Here is a 21,070-nt window from a genome sequence, read left to right as displayed (position 1 = left end):
CCTTTAATCTTAGGAGTTTTATATTTAAGATGTTTACCTACCGTGTACAAGAACCCGTAATGGGATGTGCGTTGATATAAAAATTATTCAGTTATTCTTTTATATACAAAGATTACATTTTTGTGTCTTTATATATTTCGTATAACAATAAGTTACAAAGATATTTTTAATGCAAAAACAAAATATTTATTTACAAATTATTTTTTTCTTTCTGAATAGTTACTCCCTTTATTCGCTTGTAGTACACGAGTAAAGATTACAAAAATATTGTATAGCTTTAGTATTTTACACATAAAAGATAGATAGATAAAATTTGAACAATCAATTCGAATGTCAAATTATTAATAACAAAAAGATATCAATGTTTAATTAAACAGCCGCTAAGCAACCTTTATAAGTAAGGCCGTATAACAAGCTTCTGTCCAGAAGCCTACGTGTCAAGTCAGGGTATAAGCTGTCTCTATTCTAAATTTCATCGAAAATCGTTCATTAGTTTTTACGTGGAAAAGTAATAAAGACCACAAACTATCGCGTTTATAATATAAGTACGCTATTCGCAACGATTTCGTATTAATATACGATAAGATAAAAAAAAAAAAGCCGAGATGGCCCAGTGGTTAGAACGCGTGAATCTGACGATCGTGGGTTCAAACCCGGGCGAGCACCACTATATTTTCATGTGCTTAATTTGTGATTATGATTCATCTCGTGCTTAACGGTGAAGGAAAACATCGTGAGGAAACCTGCATGTGTCTACTTTCATTGAAATTCTGCCACATGTGTATTCTAGCAACCCGCATTGGAGCAGCGTGGTGGAATAAGCTCCACACCTTCTCCTCAAAAGGGAGAGGAGGCCTTAGCCCAGCAGTGGGACATTAACAGGCTGTTACTGTACTGTACTGTATACGATACGATACGATAAAATCGTACACAATCTCTATACGAAATTCCTTATAAATTTGAAAGGCCTAATCTAATGCTCTCTCTCTGTCTATTGCTAATCTATGGGCCTCTATCTCTTTGTTTATCTGTTCACTTGTAGGGTTGAAAACGACTGCTAGTCGTTTTAGTTTAGAAATCGTATACAACAGCTTCGACGCCATTATCCACAAGGATCGATTTCCCCTGAAAATATTTCTCATACAGACACGTCTGCATACGTATTTAGTGTACGCATAGATAACGCTGTAGATAAGCGCTTGTCTATACGGTAGCTGAATGCAGACGACATTCGGCGACCTGAGCAGATGTTTGCTCGAATATCTCTTATTTGCAAAATGATAATAGTTTAAAGTACGAGACGTGGTTCTATTAAGGGTCTGACACACTTACCGCCAACGGCATAATATCATTGATACTAAATGTTATTTCTAATATTGATGTTATCAAAATGCTAGAGCGAAAATTTTGACAAACTTATCACTTATTTCTAAAGTCAGATTCACTAATCTCGCTAATTCCTTGCCGCTCATTGGTCGCTTATGTCGTCATCATTCCGTATCGACCAATTACAATTCAGATTAAACTCAAATTAGTTATGTGATATTGATCAGCGTTCCAAAATATGAATTTCGTTCATTTAAATTTCGCACACAAAAATTAAATCGCAATAAACGTAACCTATTTTTTTATTAGTGTTCAGCTCACGACGTCAAATGTGTTAAAATTAAAAAAAAGAAATCGTACGTATATATATTTTACGGGTATTTTACGTGTGTCTCAACACGATATGCCCGGAAAACTTGAAAAGCTGATGATGGTCAGGCGTTTAACCTCTGAGAAAAAACCTGTGTGTTAGTGCACCTGTGTTTGCGCATACACTTGCGTAATATATCTTGCACTGTTTCTACTATTTCGTATATATTAATTATATTGGCATTTTAGATGAGAAGTGTGAATAAAAAAAAAGTTTACGCCAACAGGTTGACGCGATACAAAGACGTCTCCTAGAGAAGGTGGATGGCGTGCTAGCAGTCCACGAGTTCCACGTGTGGCAGCTCGCCGGTGACAGGATCATTGCGAGTGCTCATATTAGGTAATTATTGATAACAAAACTCGCTTATCACGTAACGACTTCCACTTAGGCATTCGTTATAACAATACATACATGTGTTTGTAACACACAGAATAGTAACACACACACACACGACAAATTCCTTTCAGAACCTTTCCATTAGGGAAAGGTTCTATTATAATTCACGTTGGCAGTCTGTTGCAATGACGAATCTGCCAATGATGCCGAACTTAAACTAAGATTCTATATACCAAAAGAAAATAGAAAGAGAAAGATATATATTTGCTAATATTTGTGTTATTGGTTTAAGAAACTGTTTATGAAAGAGTAGGATGGCATTATATGTAAAAGTATCTGTATATAGTACAAACACACCTCATTATTCTTATTAATTGTCTTATTAATTTATTTATATATCCTTAGTCTAAGTAAGGACTATAGCTGTTTAACCAGCTTTCGAAAGGAACAAACATATTAAAATCGTTCCATGCGTCAGATGTCACAGAAAATCAGACATTGTCGTCGAAATTTATAATATTCCTGGTTTTACGAATATGACGATGGAGATACAAAAATACGACCGATGACCGTTTTGTTCCTTTGTAAACTAGATAACATTATTTTTCCCAAAGTTTGACATTGACTTCGTTATTCAAAACCTTCGAATGTATTTTTTCTTACTCTTAACAAAATTAAAATAATATTTACAATGCAAATTAAATATTTAACTCGCGGAAATTTGATAATGAAAGCCTTTTATGTGTTCTGATAGCGATACGATTCTCGTGAGTTCAAACTTTATCAACAAAACGAACGAAGACTCGTGTAACAATCAACTAGGCGTTCGTTTCGACATGTTTTCGTTTAATAGTTATAACAATGCAATAAATAGGTGATTGCTTTAATCTGATTACGCAATTAAATGAGTATTAAACGATTTATAGCCATATTGCATAAATTTTTACTAATATTTAGTACACATGTTTCGCCCGCGGTTTCGCCCGCGTTTTGGGGGGCAGGGCAGATCTTAAGTATCAAAAGTAGCCTCTGCCCTTCCTTGGGGTTCAAGATTGCTTCATATCAAATTTCATCAAAATCGGTTTAGTGGATTAGATCTAAAAGCGAAACAGACATAGAGTTACTTACGTATTTATATTTATTTTAGATAATATTTAATATGGCCCTGTCTTTATTGGCTGTATTACCAATACGTGAACGACAAGACCTTATGCAAAAAATTGTGGGTATTTGTTTATTTACTTATGAAAGGACTTTGTGAAAACTCAACTGGGTAGATATTACCCTCTCATGGCAACAGCTGTACTTAGTATTGCTGTTGCGGTTTGAAGGGTGAGTGAGCCAGTATAACTACAGGCACAACAGAAAAATATTATCAGTTCGCAAGGTTGGTGTATTTTTTATATTTGCCGGGAAGGCAAATGACTCTACTCCACCTGATGGTAAGTGGTAGTAGAGTCCAAACGCGACGACGGCCAGTACAGACGGTAGAATGTTCTGCACTAGCCGTCCCCGCCTTGCCGGCTCGCAAGATGCCTCTTCACGCCTCGTTTGAAGGAACCCGGGTAGTAAGAGGAGGGGAACACGTGAGCTGGTAAAGAATTCCATTTTTGGAAGTGCGACAGAGTTGCCAAATTTCTTTGTGCGCGATGGAATGTAAAGTATGGCTAATATTTCCTACAGTGAAAATGTTAATGAGCAGTTACCATAAAGTGGCTCATTTGCCAGTACACCGAATTATTGTATATATAAAAAATATGTTGCCGAATGCAATCGCTGGAAAAAGGATTTTCGGATTATGTATGAATGAATAATTTCGTCACTGTCTATAAATTAATAATTCGACTAAACAAAATTTGCGATTATTCCTCACAATATTAATAATAAAAGAATAATTTAATTAGGATAATTTATGTCTACGATGATATTACAATTTAACTGAAATTGGCACCGTGATATTGTATGAAATTAGAACGATTGTCAAAATTTCGTGCAATAATATCACGGTTTTGATAACAGCCCTGCGATATACGTAATCTTAATACTAAAATATTGTATGTAATTAAATAAACACTTTCACAGTGAATACATAGCCAGAGCAGAGCAGAGCAGAATTCATGATATAAACACGAACGCATTAAACCGCTGTGTTTTCAACATTTCGGAACTAATTCTTTTGGCGAATATCCAAGCGCTTTTGTCCCAACACGAGTGTCAGTGAACCAATGAGCCGCCGTATTTATGTTTCGCTGTTTTTAAACACGATCGATATACATATGTTCACTGTTTATATTTACTGATAACCGCCTTCACGGATTTCTTTTTAGCCTAAAGGTTGACTGGCAGGAATGTATTCAGGGATCAAGCCCGCCTCATGTTCCAGCTGTATATTCTGGTGGCCAATAAAGTGTTTTTAAATAAATAACTAGATTGATCGATAGATGGTGAAAATACTTACGGGAAGATTAAAATAATTATTGATATTATTCTGGTGAAAAATTCACAGCAACCGTCCGAAGTTTGGACGTTACAGTGAAGGCAGTGCTAACACTTTCCATTCTAAGGATAGCACGTTAAACCGTTGATCCTGCGACTGAACTCTTTGGTTCTGTCGGATTATTAGAGTATATACCTGCGTTCGCTCACACACTTGAATGTTATAGTATCTCCTATTCTCCATTGATGATTTGATGATTAAATTGGGGGTTTGGACTTTTTCCAGGTTCAATAGTCTCGTTTACCTAGATTCAAGTCTTGAGACACGAGATAGAATTGTCAAAATCATCATAAAGATCTTATTTAAATTAGTTGTAATAAGTTTTATTCACTTTATTATATCTCTATTTTGTCTCACTGATACTCCAAAAACTTTTCGTTAAGCACAGCAGAAGCAATAATACACGTTTTACTGTCAATAATCAAAATTCAGAATTTTCACTTCGAGCGTGAATCAAATTGCACGTATTGTTGTTAGTGATTTGGAAATATTCTTCATACTTATTCCCCAGGTTTTGAAATACGGGACACCAAATCAAACTAACTCTTTATATATTTGATTAGATTTTTTAAAGACTTTAAATTAAATCTAATAAAAAAATACATTGAACCATCGCTGAACATAAGAGCTCATGTTTTGATTACTAGTTTATTTGATATGCGTACATAAACACAGTATTCATATTGCTGTGTCTATATGCTTCTATTATATTTACACACATATATGTTAAGCTCATTTCGAAAAAAAGGCATAAATTTTAAATATTGCATTATTATTCAACGACGACGAAAATAATAAGGAAATGCTTTATAGGTCGATCCAAACGACTCGCATTGAAATATCTAAGTCTAGTGCTAAAAATATGTTGTTTTCCCCCATTACTCCGCTTTTTATATTTTTAACTTGTTTTTCTCGTCTATGTAGGTAGTTTGATTACACGTACAGCATCTGGGAGACGTAAATATGCTTCTATTTGCACAACAATTTATTGTATTATATAATGATTGCCTCGTTGGTTTAGTGGCTAGATATAAGGCTGTATAACCCGAGATGCTGGTTTTAAATCCCAGTTCGAGCCAATAAAAAGTTATTTGGTTTTTTACTGTCGAAGAGTCTCAGTAGTAACCCAGAGTCTGGAAGTATAAACTGTTTATAAAGCTCAAGTTCTGCGCTTGAACTCTTTACGATCGTGTCGGATTGCTTCTCCATCGGATTATAAGAGTGATCCTTCTCTGATCTGATCCCTCACATAGGAGTGCACCTGTGTTGGCGCACTATAATATGTCCTGCGCAGTTGGCTAATCTCTCTTGAGATTGGCCGCCGTGGCCGAAAACGAACAAATTGTATTTTCGAGTTAATCGCAATTAAATTTAATTGAAACCAGTGAAATCAGTATTTTCAACATATCCTGCTGAAATCATCTCCAAATAATGATATATCTCTATAATATCAGTGAAGAAAATAGTATTTAAGCATCATGATTTAATTAAAGTTTAATCGTTCACAAAGTACTGTTAACGTTTAAAATTAAATCAAGATACGAGTCAAAGGTGACATTTTTTATCGCGATGTGATCCTGATAACATTGGCAGCGAACTCAAAGGCATTGTCTTCAGAGGTGATGAGTTATATATTTGCAAGCGATTGTTTTAACAACAGTGTATCGTGGCATTGTTTTGAATGTAATATATCACCGTTAAATGTTATTGGTTTTGGGAATTATGTCAAACTTAAACATATGGTAATTAGATTTGTTTACGGAGAAGCGAATAGTTCCCGCACGTGGCTTTGACCGCGCGTAAGGGAATGGGACATGTGTAGGTTAGACATGTCCTTTTCTGTACACCTGACATCATGTTTACAGTATTTTATTATGATCGGCTTAGTAGTTAAAACCCGAAAACAAAAATGAAATATCTATGTTGAATGTAACGTAAAATACAGAGCTACGACATTTAACGGAACAACGAACATAAATATTAACACTTATTTTAAAAGTAATACATTATTTTTTATAAGAATACAGACACAGTAATAGCCTGTTTCTATCCCACTGCTGGGCTAAGGCCTCCTCTCCCTTTTGAGGAGAAGGTTTGGAGCTTATTCCACCACGCTGCTCAAATGCGGGTTGGTAGAATACACGTGGCAGAATTTCAATGAAATTAGACACATGCAGGTTTCCTCGCGATGTTTTCCTTCACCGTCAATCACGAGATGAATTATAAACACAAATAAAAAATATAGATATGAAAATGTGTATTACACTGTAGGGCAATACGTCATCATCAACCGCTTTATATTTATTTAAGGTCGACGCAATTAATAATATTGTTACGAAATCAGGAAAAATAAAGATGCTTATTTTCGCAAATCACTTTTATATTGCAGAATTTACAATTATAAATAACTTTTATAACAATATAACTGGTTATTAATAAACAGACAATTTCACTTTGTGTAATGAATCATTCCCTCCCGAACAAGCATTTATATACCCCATGCAATCCCTAACACAATCTCCACCTCTCCTCTACCCGCCTCACACTTCACACCTCTACACTGGCGCCTCCTCTCCAACACCTGCTCCCCACTTCACTTTACTCGTTACAATATGCACGAGAAAAGGACAGAACACTTTTGCCTGGAAATGCTTTGCTGTTTAATTCACGAGCTCGATTGATAGATGAGCAACGAGTCCAGTAGTCGCATCTGCCAAAACAACATTGCATGCTATGGATAATATATATGATGTGTATATTTTAGTAAGTATTGGGATTATATTACTGTCAAAGTGGTATAAGTAATTTAACGATTTCTTTAAAGGTGTAGAAATTTATCGGAGTACATGAAGATAGCGGAAAAAGTTAAGGAATTCTTTCACAACGAAGGGATACACTCGACGACCATACAGCCGGAATTCGTGGAACTGCCTCTAGACGGCAATGAGGTATATAAAAAAGAAGTAAAGTAACAGCCTGTAAATGTCCCACTGCTGGGCTAAGGCCTCCTCTCCCTATTTGAGGAGAAGGTTTTGGAGCTTATTCCACCACGCTGCTCCAATGCGGGTTGGTGGAATACACATGTGGCAGAATTTCGATGAAATTAGACACATGCAGGTTTCCTCACGATGTTTTCCTTCACCGAAAAGCACGAGATGAATTATAAACAGAAATTAAGCACATGAAAATTCAGAGGTGCTTGCCCGGGTTTGAACCCACGTTCATCGGTTAAGAGTCACGCGTTCTTACCACTGGGCCATCTCGACTTTTATGAGGTATATATGTTTGTCTTTTTATTGATTGCGATACTTTAGATCACTAACCAAATAATCACCATACATCGTTTCAAGGATAATTAAACAATGGAAGTTTGTTAATAAAACACGAATTAATTTGAAAAAATTACCACGCAAGTTTTAAAATAATTTGATCGAACTTGTAAAAAGTAGCATGGTTTTTTTAAATTCCTTACATAAAGAAAAGATCACGTATATTTCATACTGCCATTATTTTTTTCTGGGTAATCGATGGTTTAAAGCTTTTCCCATTAAATTAATTAACTGTGGATTGTATATATAATTTCTATTAGTGGTTTTTTCACGGACAACCACGAATTGAATCATAAGTACTAATTAAGCACGTAATGATTCGGTGATGCTTGCCTGGATTTCAACTCGCGATTTTCAATTAAGATCCATCAGTAAACCATCGAATTCACCCTTGTCCTTAATTAGTGGGGGTTGGTGCAATATGGAAAGAATGCATAAAGTCTTATACAGTCTGCCAAACGTATAAGCAGAGATGCTTAGGGATGTTTTCGCTGATAGGCTCATTTACCACTACTTTATGGCTAGTTAAGGTGTTTATGTATTCAGCCAGAGCGTCACGGTAGCATGCGAAATCGATCCCGAGGCGTTTCTCATTAAGACGGAAAGGGTACCGCTGGTTTTTTAGTGGGTATACCGATGTTCAGGGCGTACTCGGCGCCCTGGACACCGGCGAGCCCCACATACGTCCCCCCCCCACTGTTCTAGTGGGAGAAACGCGTAACGCGTTTTTCCAGCGTAAAAAAAGGCGTCACTAATAATGTTGCAAATATTTTCATAGGTAATGAGCGGCGCGTCTGCAGAAGCCCCGTGCGCACTACACTGTCCGCCGAACGACCTCTGTCACAACGCGACGTGCTGCGGACCCAACCAGCAGGTACCACACACATCACTCACTATCCACGATACGCAGCTCGATACACATTCATTTAAATATTATAGCTCTCACGCTAGACAGCTTGAGAAAAACATAAGAAGTTACGGTATTTCGTTATATCACAAGACATAAAACAACAAGAATTAAAAAAAAAAAACATCCTGACGCTAGTCCATTACAATTAGACAAAGAAAAAAGGTAAAAACTTAACCTTGAATTAATATTTGACATGATATTAGAGTTTAACGAGAAAGTTTCCGTATTACTCAATACGGAATGAGTTTTAATAATGAATGGTAGGCTTTAATATATTTTATACGTGTGTAATAAATGTAATTTTTATAGAAATAAATGAAATCGTCAATCCCCGTGCACGTATAAGTGATCTTATATATCGTGTGAAGTTTCAGGTTTTTGTATAACACTTTTGTATGTAAGTGTTGCCATGTCTGAAAATAATCTTTAAAATTCAATTTGATACATTATATTAAGTAGTTATTAAATTTATTAAAATACAAATATTATAATTGTTAAAGTTCATTTGCACGTTTTTCTTTTCACGAATTTTTTGCTAAGGTTACCCATCTTTGCTTTCATGTATTTTGCTAATGGCGGCAAATTCGAAAATGAAATGCTAAAAATTTATGGAGATTTGTATGGTTAATATAAGTCGTGGGGTTTGTTTACATTTTTTCCCCTTTCAATTTTAATGGACTATAAACATATATACCCCAATAGAATCTCCTCTCCTAATTGCGTACATATTTTGAGGAGTCTTGATTTACTCTATGAACAAAATCGTTTGTGTTTGTCAGCTTTCGCCTTATTGCTCCGTGAAATAAAATGTGTTGAACGTTTGATTTGTAATTGTTTTTCGTACATGGATTAAATGTTAATTAATTCTCTGTAACAGCCGTGACTCGTGTCCGTTTCTAGTACACGAGTCGCTGTGTTATGTTTCGCTTTTGTACGTTCACGATAATTTTGATTACACTATTATTTTCAATTGGTCTCTTGGTTTCCATTGCTTTTTTCTGCGTAGGGTTTATATTGATGGATATTCTAGAATGTGAATGCTATCTTGAAAAAGTGTACTGCTATTTATAAGACTATTAATTATTATATAAATTAATCCGATGGTCCAAACAGTGTTTTAAAAAAAAAGAAAAAAAAGTTTAAAAGGTATCCGCCTTGATACGTTCTGGTCACCAGTCTACTTACCTTAAGTAAGGTAACTGGTGACTTTTAAACTCTGTGTGCCTATAAGGTTACCCCCCTCCCCAAAACCCAACTTTCTCGCCAATTATAACCATTCAGATACATGTCTTTAATTCTTAGATAAATAACAATTGAATTATTACATTTAGTAGTTAAAAATAACCTAATATACTAAATCAAAAATAATTGTCAGTTTCGTTACGATATGATACATAAATGACATAAGAACGCAATATAATATTAACGTCTCGAAATCCGCAATAATTTTATCTAATTGTTTTACGACGTGTTAAATTATCAATGACTAAAGTCACACGGGACATGCTGTACTTTATATCAAGGTGATAGCAACAATTTTATATACTTAATATTATAAATGCAAAAGTATGTCTGTCTGTTGGGCTTTCAAGACTAAACCACTAAACTTATTTTTATGAAATTTATTGAACCCCATGGACTGATAGAAGCGACTTTTTTTACTTGATACCCGGGGTCGGTAACACCCCGTCTCCCCTAACACGCCGGCTAGTTTGATAAATATGACAGTGTTTGGTATTGGTATCTAAACTGGTGGTAGACTTTTGTGTAAGCTCGTCTGGGTAGGTACCACCCACTCATCAGATATTCTACCGCGAAACAGCAGTACTTGGTATTGTTGTGTTCCGGTTTGAAGGGTGATTAAGCCAGTGTAATTACAGGCACAAGGGACATAACATCTTAGTTCCCAAGGTTGGTGGCGCATTGGTGATGTAAGCGATGGTTAACATTTCTTACAATGCCAATGTCTATGGGCGTTGGTGACCACTTACCATCAGGTGGCCCATATGCTCGTCCGCCTTACTATTCTATAAAAAAAATATTACTGTTCAATTGTTCACATATGTCGTATAGTCCCAATCACCGTAATGTCTGCTTAAAGTATCCAAAGTGCCTTCAAGTATTAAGGTAGGAATAAGAGGCAGGATTTTATGGATCTTCAGAAAAAGCGCAAAATTGAGTTTTTTTGTATCGCTTCTGTCGGTTTTTCTTTTGCTTATTCCTTGTTGAAAACATTATGTGTTATGAATTCAATGAAAGATACTACTGGCATAAAACTTTTTCTGGAATAGAAAATTTGATAAAATAACAGAACAATTGATTATTACGTCACACTTGTTAACTTTAAAAAATCCCCATATAACTTGTGGTTCGTTTTTACCTAAGATCATTTAAGTATCATCGATCATAATTAGCCATAACATTAACTTGTATATGTTTAAAAAATATGTTGAGTGCATTTATGTGAACTCGCGATCGTATCCACAAACATTAGCTTGCTTTATTTGTGGTGGTAGGTCTTTGTGCAGGCATGTCGGATTAGGAACCACCCACTCACATACACAGTGTTACTCTCTACCGATTTAAGGATGAGCGCGCTAGTGAGCAGCACAAGGGACATAAAATCTAAGAGTCTTAAGTTGGTCCCACATTAACGTTGATTTATACGTTCTACATAACTATTTGCGATGGTGACCATTTATCATCACATGGCTCTTTTACACGTGTACGGATAGAAGAATAAGTACAGACAGTAGAATATATGTTACAAAACATTTGTTTTTTTTTTTTTGTTTAAGTTCGTTTGATTGAGATAAATTCGTAGTCGTATAACGTTAATAGTATAATTTTGAATAAAATTATTTTTTTATTAAAAGAATTATTATTTTTTCTATATTATATTAGATATTTATCATTATTTTTAAAATAGAAACACCATGATCGTTTTGAAAATATTATACATTAGTGTTACCATCTAAAATATACCTCAGAACAATTACATTAGTATAGTTTGAAAACTGATAATAATGTCCTCCAGACCGATTTCGGCCACGGAGGCCAATCTCAAGAGAGATTAGCCAACTACGCAGGAGATATTATAGTGCACAAGTGTGTACGCAAACACAGGTGCACTCTATTCCTTAACTCTCATAATCTGATGAGACGGCAATCCGACACGAACGGAAATAGTTCAGCTGCAGGACCAACGGCTTTACGAGCTTTCCGAGGCACGGGAGTGTACACACTTCTAACTGCCAGACTCCGGGCTGCTACTGAGAATTTTCCGACAGAAACACAATAACTTCTTATTGGCCCGACCTGGGAATTGAACCCAGGACCTTCGAGTCTGCGATCTCACATATAGCCACTAGACCAAGGAGGCAGTCTAAAACTATCGAACGATTGAATATATATTTCTATAATAATAAAATTAAAAAAAAATCATGATTATCATATTTTAATCATCATTGAAAAATTAACATTATTCTAGTTTAAAAAAGTTTTGTATCATGAGTCTGGTTTATAAATGCCCAAAGTATTGTTTTTTTTTTTAACTTGCAGTTTTTCAGTTTAGACACGATAAGGGTTCGATAAAATGTTTTTCAAGGAGATGCTACTTATGCGTTCGGACCTCAAAATGTCTACCTCCGACAATCAACTTTTGAAGAATTTATTGTGACCGTTGTCTTATGAAGAATATTGTTGTTATATTATAAAAAAATGTGATATATTTTTAATCATTGATATTGTTATATTGTTAAATCGTTTTAATGCTGTTATTTGTGAAGAAATCATAGTTAGTTTTTTTTACCTCAGTGTGCCAAAGTATATTTGTTAAATGTGTATAAAATTTATTAAAAATAGCAAAATATGTATGTTTTTGATTTATTTATAATTACTATACTTAATAAATGCAATAAAACATTTAAACACTAATGATTTTTAAGAGAAAATACACAATTCTTCCAAAGCAACATTACATATCAATGTCACTTCTTTAATATATATACAGATAAGCGAAATTATATTTAAATCTCAAAAAACACTTGATAAAGATTAAAAACAAAAAACAAAATAGTTTCATAAAATTCGACAACAATGTGAAAGAAACTCACATTAGCAAATGAATATCATGAACAATGCCGTTGCGTAACTGATAACTTATCGATTTTGAGATATTTACTGTTAACCTGCTGTATAATACGTATGTACGTACAAATTATACTACTTATATTGAATTAACTTACTAAAAAATTAGGCCACGTTAATCCGTGTACGTGAAAGTAAAACTTTTTTGTATCATGTTTCACTAAAACGTTGCGTTCGAATTTGACCATGAAATTAAAAAAAAAATTCGCAGTTTTGTTATAAAAAAAATAAAATTGTGTTTGATCTGTGATTACTCATTATTCTGTGATATTTTACAAAATTTATTTAATATCAATAATATTTTATCTGTGGTATCAATTTACAATGACGTTTATTTGTTTATTAAACCCATTAAATACAATTACAAATACAATTTTAAATTATGTTGACATAATACACAATAGAATATAAAATAACGCGAATGCCCTTTCACGTTTATATCGATCGATTTGAATGTATATTTTATGACTAATCTTTGAAAATTGATTTGACCTTTTTTACGATGAAAATTATAGACAATTTACAATGATTGTTGTCGAGAATATGTTATTGAATTCTGAAGTATTTTTCGATTTCAAGATGATATTAATTTTATAAATATTTTAGTGTCATCGAAATAACTTGATCTTAATTTTTTATTGGATTCGACAACGGAATAATAGATAAAATCTTGGATGCTCGTCAGGTGACTCCTTAATGTTCAGATATCAGGTCACGTTAATTATATTTCATTTTAGTTCAATAGTTGATTGTTCAACATTCATTAGTCTGTAAAAAAATGCATCATTTTGCATTTCATGTGCAACATTTGTTAATGTTTATCAATTTTGTCACAAATCATTTCAATTTTGTGTGTGCGTAAAAAAGTTGGGTCTAAAATTTCACTATCGAATTGTTTACTTCACCATCATGCATTCATATTTTTTAATCATTAGCTTCATTAGTTACTCGTGACTAATTACTTTGTTAACATACTGGTTGTTTTTTTTTCAGAAACAGAGCACACCGTCTCCAGCGGTCACCCCTTATTTATGCAGACAAAGGAACATGGGCTCGCGAACGGAGTCCGTTAGTTCGAACATCGGAACTGGCGGTCAAGGAAATGCCACCACGAGGAATCTGGATGCGTTAGAGTGCGGGTGAGTGGTGATGATAATTTGGATTTATGTATTATCTTTAGCTAATTTCAAATTACAATAGAATTAACCCATTTCAACTAGTTTTAAGAGTTGAGTAGGAGGTCTTGAGCGATTGGATGCACGTAACAAGTCATTAATCGACCACATAAACCCCTTAACAATTTGTAAGGTGACTGGAAACTAACCTATCAGCAAAATGCAGACGTAAAATTAATAATAATAATCGATGCTTAACACTAGGCAAGTCAACGGTGAAACGCTGACCTATTAATTATAAAAAAAAGTAAAAGTCGGCCATATTATTTTTTCTTGCATCGTCATAATCATACGACCCCGGCCCAAAACACGGGATAAAGAAATATAATTACTAAGCGAATGTACTACGCTAGGAAAACCGGTCTTATTAAGTTTATTTTAATTGTTCCAATTAATTCGTGTGCCAAATTTCATAACAGCTAAGATATGAATACAAGACAAACTAATTTACTTTACAATCTACATGTTTACTGGGTTAGGAAAACATTGAGGTGATGAATTAAATAAAACCTTTTCTAATATTGTCATGTATCATTGATTTATAATTGTATTAGGTAGGCAAACTGGCAAATGGGCCATCTAATTAACCATCCCCTTATATCTCTCTAGAACAGCTTAAAAACAACAAAGCTCCGGGAGATGACGGAATCACAACAGAGTTGCTTAAGGCAGGCGGGACTCCGGTCCTGAAAGAGCTAGCAAGCCTCTTTAATTCCGTCATCCAACATGGCAAGACCCCGGAAACGTGGAGCGGGAGTGAGGTGGTACTGTTTTTCAAGAAAGGTGATAAAACCCTCTTGAAAAACTACAGACCAATCTCCCTCCTGAGTCACGTGTATAAGCTGTTCTCAAGAGTCGTCACGAACCGTCTCGCCAGACGACTTGACGAGTTCCAGCCCCCAGAGCAAGCCGGCTTTCGATCAGGCTACAGCACCGTGGACCACATCCATACTGTTCGGCAGATTGTGCAGAAGACCGAAGAGTACAATCAGCCGCTGTGTATGGCATTTGTGGACTACGAGAAAGCCTTCGACTCCATCGAAACCTGGGCAGTGCTCGACTCATTGCAGAGATGTCATATCGATTGGAGATATATCGAGGTACTGAGATGTCTGTACAACGCCGCTACAATGACTGTCCACATCCAGGACTGTAAGACGAAGGCGATCCAACTGCGCAGAGGGGTGAGACAGGGGGATGTAATATCCCCGAAACTGTTCACCAACGCGTTGGAAGACGTTTTCAAAACGCTGGATTGGACTAGGTATGGAGTCAATGTAAACGGCGAGTACATCTCACACCTTCGATTTGCCGACGATATCGTCATCATAGCAGAGTCGCTGGAACAACTCACCGAAATGCTGCGTAGCCTAGGCGAGTCTTCCCGGCGTGTCGGTCTCGGTATGAACTTGGACAAGACCAAGGTCATGTTCAATAGGCATGTCGTGCCGGGACCGATATACGTCGAGGGGAAACCTCTCGAAGTTGTTAGTGAATATACCTACCTAGGACAGGTAATACAAGTCGGTAGGAACAACTTCGAGAAGGAAGCCGATCGAAGAATTCGCTTGGGATGGGCAGCATTTGGCAACCTTCGTCAAGTCCTCAAGTCGTCTATACCGCAATGTTTGAAGACGAAAGTCTTCAACCAATGCGTCTTACCTGCCATGACATACGGTGCCGAAACGTGGACACTAACTGCGGGACTAGTCCACAAATTCAAAGTCGCTCAGCGTGCTATGGAGCGAGCTATGCTCGGAGTATCTTTGAAGGATAAGATCAGAAATGAGATTATCCGGAAAAGAACCGGAGTCACCGACATAGCTTGCAAAATTAGCAGGCTGAAGTGGCAGTGGGCTGGTCACGTATGTCGTAGGACCGATGGCCGTTGGAGCAGACGAGTCCTAGAGTGGAGACCGCGAATCGGCAAGCGCAGCGTAGGGCGCCCTCCAGCCAGGTGGACCGACGACCTTAAGAAGGTGGCGGGCACCAACTGGATGCGGAAGGCGGAGGACAGGGAGCTTTGGCGCACCTTGGGAGAGGCCTATGTTCAGCAGTGGACAACGATTGGCTGTTGATAAGTATAAGTATAAGTTATATCTCCAATGCGCCACCAACCTTAGGATATGTTCCCTTGTGCCTGAAGTTACTATGGCTCACTTGCTCTTTAAAACGGAACACAACAATACACCCAGTATTGTTGTGTTCCGTTTTAAAGCTTACTGCTTGCATGTAGAATATGTAATGAGTGGGTGGTACCTACCCAGACCGGCTTGCACAATGCCCTACCACTAATTAAAAGCAATTTCTTCTGTTTTCTACCTGATGAGCAATGAGTAATTTAGTCGATTGTGTATAAGATGTTTATCTATGTCTATAAAATATTTATAATCATTTATATTATAAAATCATAGCAAGTTTTACAAGTACATTAATTTTCAGGTCCCTTCTCCCATCTCCGATGCTAGACGGGCGTCTGGCTGTGTGACATGCAGCCGCATAGTGCCCCCACAACACATTACACATTAGCTGTGCAATTCAAACCTATACAAATAAAATCACTCACATAAATAGTTAATTATTTTTAATGAATGAAATGAATGAAACACATGTTGGCAACGAGTGAAAAATTTAAAATAATTTTCATTAAAAATATATATATTTATACGTATGATTGTGTAATAATATTTGTTTTTAATTTATGTGAAAAATGTTTATACCTTACAGATAATTTCAACTTTGGTATTCTGATATTACATATAAAAACTCCTAATTGAGGACTGCTTTAACATACTATAAAATAATTGATAAATGAAAAATGAAACGTCCATAAGTGAATCTTTCTTTTTTTGATCGTGAAATATAGACCTAAATTTTTAAAATGACGGAATTTTGGACAAATGTACAAAATTTTCATCCTTCGAGCCTCCAGCACAAATAGTATTAACTAACATTTAAAATACATAATAATTGTTTTCTTAGTATCAAAATTACTTACGCGTGGTCTTACTATTTTTCTCTTTTTCGTTCCGAAATATCCTTATGGACTTTCATTCTTTATTAGAATCATTTTACTAAATTAAGATTTCAAAAAAAAAAAAACAATGTGTTCGTAGACATAAGCATTTCACGTCTGTGTGTTAGGTAATGTACCAAATCATGAAGTTGGTTCTATATTTAAAAAAAAAATCCTTTTACGGTAATAGTGATGAATTGTGTTAATATAATTTATAGTCTACAAGACAAGTATGTCAGGGTTGATAGCTTATAAGCGATATATTATAAACGATTAGGCATAGTTTAAGCGAATCACACTTGATGCTTTATTTTTCTTCTTTTTTCTTTTTTCTATACAGCCTAATCCTTTATATTATTACGCCTAGTAAATACAAATACTATAAAAACTTATCTGTCCTGTTTTCTGTTTTTAATTTACAAAATATAATTTTAATTAAAAAATAGTACAAAAGTACAATTAACATGTTTCCTTTTTTAAATATGCATGTAATATGTATATAATCTGATTTAATGTTACACAATATACAATCTATTCTTATGTTTAATATAAGCCTTTGCACTTTATAAACTGGCATTAGGTTTCGTAGTGATAAATAAGGGATTTTTTGTACAAAAGCATAAAAGAAAAATCGACGTCCAAGAAATCACAGGTATGTGATTATAGGCATATATACATCACATACCTATGCCTATCAAAACACGATAAACGAAAAAAAAAAATCGAACACAATATTTAACATGACGTTCGTTTACACGTTTTAATTACGTTCGCGTTATTTGAATCCAAGGACAAAAGTCATTGACCTGACATGAATTCAGTTCCCAATGTGCGTCTTGACACATTGATATGATTATATCTTATCTAACGTGATCTATTCACGAGCGTCGTCGACTTTAAACAATCAATGTAATAACTTATTTGCAGTATTATTAGGCCGAACGATGAAACATATTTAAAAAAAGAATGTATCGTGTTGATTTTTTTTCAAGTAGGCGTGAGTCGTGACCAAGTCGAAATAAGAAATATTATTGAAAATTATTCGAATTGTTTTGGCACCGATTTAAATGAAAAGAAAGAAGTAAATACATGCTGTATTGTTGTACAAGCTACTTAGTGTCGTAATAAATACGAAAAAACGTACCGTACGATATAACATTGGCCCTGAGATTTTTTTTTTTTTTTAATATTCGGTGTAGATTGGTCTATCGCGCCCACTATACATCCATCTGTATTTTACAATGTTTTATGTTATTTTAAATTTTTTAGGGAGTTAAAATTAGCATGGAAACTAAATAATACGTATAAGCTAAAAAGTAAAGCAAATTCTAAATATTTAATATGATGCTAAACTATTAATATGAATTAAATGATAAATTATTAACTGTCATTCAATATACATAATTGTTTAATGCATACACCAAATACAATCTACCTTCACGATCGAGCAATAATTTAGCAATTTATAGTATAAATAATTTAATAACAAACAGCCAAAATATTTGAATAGTACTACTCCTACGGTTTAAATGTAAATCTTTGTTCGTATTTAAACACTATATTGATGTGTCGTCATCGTAATTTAAGCAAAATCATTTATTAAATCAACTCTTAAGTTTTCTATAAGCATTATGAATAATACTGGCTACCGATAAATATGTTTAACAAAAAGTTTTAGTTTATTTAAAATAACCACGCGTATATAGAGCGGATCGAGCTTTGTATTATATAAACCTTAGGAATAGCAATCACACCAAATATAGTGTGCATTTTTATATGAAAATAATATTTCTTTATTCACATTGAAAAAAACTCACCGTGATATAGCATTACATTTTTCTTACTTAAAATTGTGATGGCGATTCCTAGATTTAAGTAGCAATGGATGACTAGAGTTTTTGTGTATCAGTTTGAGGTATGTGCGGGTAATTTTGAATTAGATTATCACAAATTAAATGCACGAAGTGTTGTAATTTAAGCCACAAAGGTTTAGAAATTTCTAAATACTGCTGACTGAATAAGTCTAAGGCGGGTAAAAATTAATGACAATTATATACGATTCAAAATTCGATCGTATGCATTTTGTGATGTCAAAAAAACATGAAGACGGACTTTATTATTTTTTTCTTTACGCAGCACAAACTTGATCGTGCCTGCCTAATATTGTTTCAATATTTTTTTATTTGTGTTTGTACGACGCATGTGTTGCATGTACGATTTTTGCCTTTATTTAACTCTTGCAATTATTAGTGGGCATTTTTATCTTTCATAGTAGCTTATATATTTATAAAATTATACTAGGAAACAACATTATTATTTTTATCACACTTCTTAAGTTAATTTGTGATTCAGTCGAAATAATTATTATTATAACAGTGATAATGTTATTTTTATTTGACTGTATTTCTCTGAAGGTAACCCGTAGAGGCTCTTAGGTCTTCTTTATTTGTTGCAAAAGCAATATCTTAGAAATATAAATTGTTTGGAATTATTTAATAAATAGTATATTTATTATTGAAAATATATTTAAAACATAATTTAAAAGTGGCTTACTAATTATAAATTAATAAAAATGTAATACGCTAGAAAATGTTAAACCACATTTGTACCTCTTGATAATATTTTTTGTTTTTAATAAATTGCACAACTGTACGTGTGTTCGGCTATTGTAATAAACAAATGAATTTTGAAATAATCAACAAAGAAATAATTAATAAAATGTCAATATATTTTATACTTTTATCAAATTGAAATAAGAATCGCTTTATTTATAAGAATTTTGTTAATTATAATATTTGGTATTACGTTTTGGACTTGTGTAAAAGGAAAGAATCGTTTTCCTTTAACAAAAAAATAATTTCTTAACAAAATTTCCATCCAATTTGTCTAAAGATGATTTAAAAGCAATGTCTTATTAAATTAGATTGTTAGAGTTATTAAGGTTATTAGATGTTACATATTAATAAATAGCTGTAATACTTATTAATATGTACAATAAATTATTATTACTACTGACTAATGACTAATTGTCATTGCTCAATATATAAAGTGTACCTTCGTTTGTATTTATGTACAAATTGTAAATTATTGTACATACAGGCACAGCCTTTATGTAATTAAAGTATTATTTTCACCTGTTTAATGAATTTAATATTCATTGATTATCATTTAAATATATTATGCGACATGACATTTGTTGTTCCATAGACAAATATTGACATTTTGTTGGCTATTAATAAACTATTTGGAATATGAAATTTAAGATTATTTCTTTTTGAATGTAAAGTATTTTATGGTTTCGTAAGTGGAAATATATCATTGTTTTAAATATTAAACGGGTGAATATATTGCGTTATTTATAATAAAATATTATGATAATATGATGAGATGTTGATCTTGGCTTGAATGTTAGTGCAACGTGAAAATGTTTTCACAGTTAATAAAAATATATAATAAAAAAAAGTTTTTGTTTTATTTCAAACAAATTTGTATTTTTCGCATCAGTAAAAGAACGACAAGCCGAGATGGCCTAGTGGTTAGAACGCGTGAATCTTAACCCATGATCGTGGGTTCAAACCCGGGCAAGCACCACTGAATTTTCATGTGCTTAATTTAATTTGTGTTTATAATTCATCTCGTGCTTGACTGTTAAAGAACGACAAAACATTTTGAGAAAACGGTCTATTATTTAATAAAAATATTTTTTCTAATACTTTGACTTATGTTTAAGACTTTGCTCCTACTTCCTAAACATCATAATAACAGGCAGCGGTGTCGAATTTTTATACTAATTTCAATAATGTCAGGTGCGTAAGTTCCGTCATTCTCATATAATTGTGCCAGTCTTTTGAGTTAAGCCTTTCTTCCTTTAATTTACATGCGAATATTGATTTCTTTTCAATAGTCACTTTGCCTACACCTTTCTAGGTTTTCTTTTTTTTATGTAGCCGAATCAAATTTAC

The 21,070-nt window shown here is 34.1% G+C and overlaps 1 protein-coding gene across 2 annotated transcripts in view; it reads left to right on the top strand.

Annotated features, from left to right (window-relative positions):
* LOC126781693 (zinc transporter 1) overlaps nt 1-20,570 on the top strand; it is a 40,729-nt gene extending 20,159 nt beyond the window's left edge. Inside the window, exons 6-10 of one of the 2 annotated variants that reach the window (XM_050506663.1) lie at nt 1,923-2,035; nt 7,354-7,477; nt 8,637-8,732; nt 13,911-14,056; nt 16,535-20,570. In XM_050506663.1, coding sequence (XP_050362620.1) covers nt 1,923-2,035; nt 7,354-7,477; nt 8,637-8,732; nt 13,911-14,056; nt 16,535-16,580 — 525 coding nt within the window. In that variant the 3' untranslated portion in view covers nt 16,581-20,570. Of the gene's footprint in view, nt 1-1,922; nt 2,036-7,353; nt 7,478-8,636; nt 8,733-12,329; nt 12,545-13,910; nt 14,057-16,534 lie in introns of those variants that run through there. The other variant, XM_050506664.1, reaches the window with a different exon arrangement.
* Nucleotides 20,571-21,070: the final 500 nt, after the last annotated feature.

The sequence above is a fragment of the Nymphalis io genome, chromosome 4 (assembly GCF_905147045.1).
Source record: "Nymphalis io chromosome 4, ilAglIoxx1.1, whole genome shotgun sequence".
NCBI lineage: Eukaryota > Metazoa > Arthropoda > Insecta > Lepidoptera > Nymphalidae > Nymphalis > Nymphalis io.
Note: the sequence above shows the minus strand (reverse complement) of the source record. Positions and strands in the feature narration are given on the sequence as shown.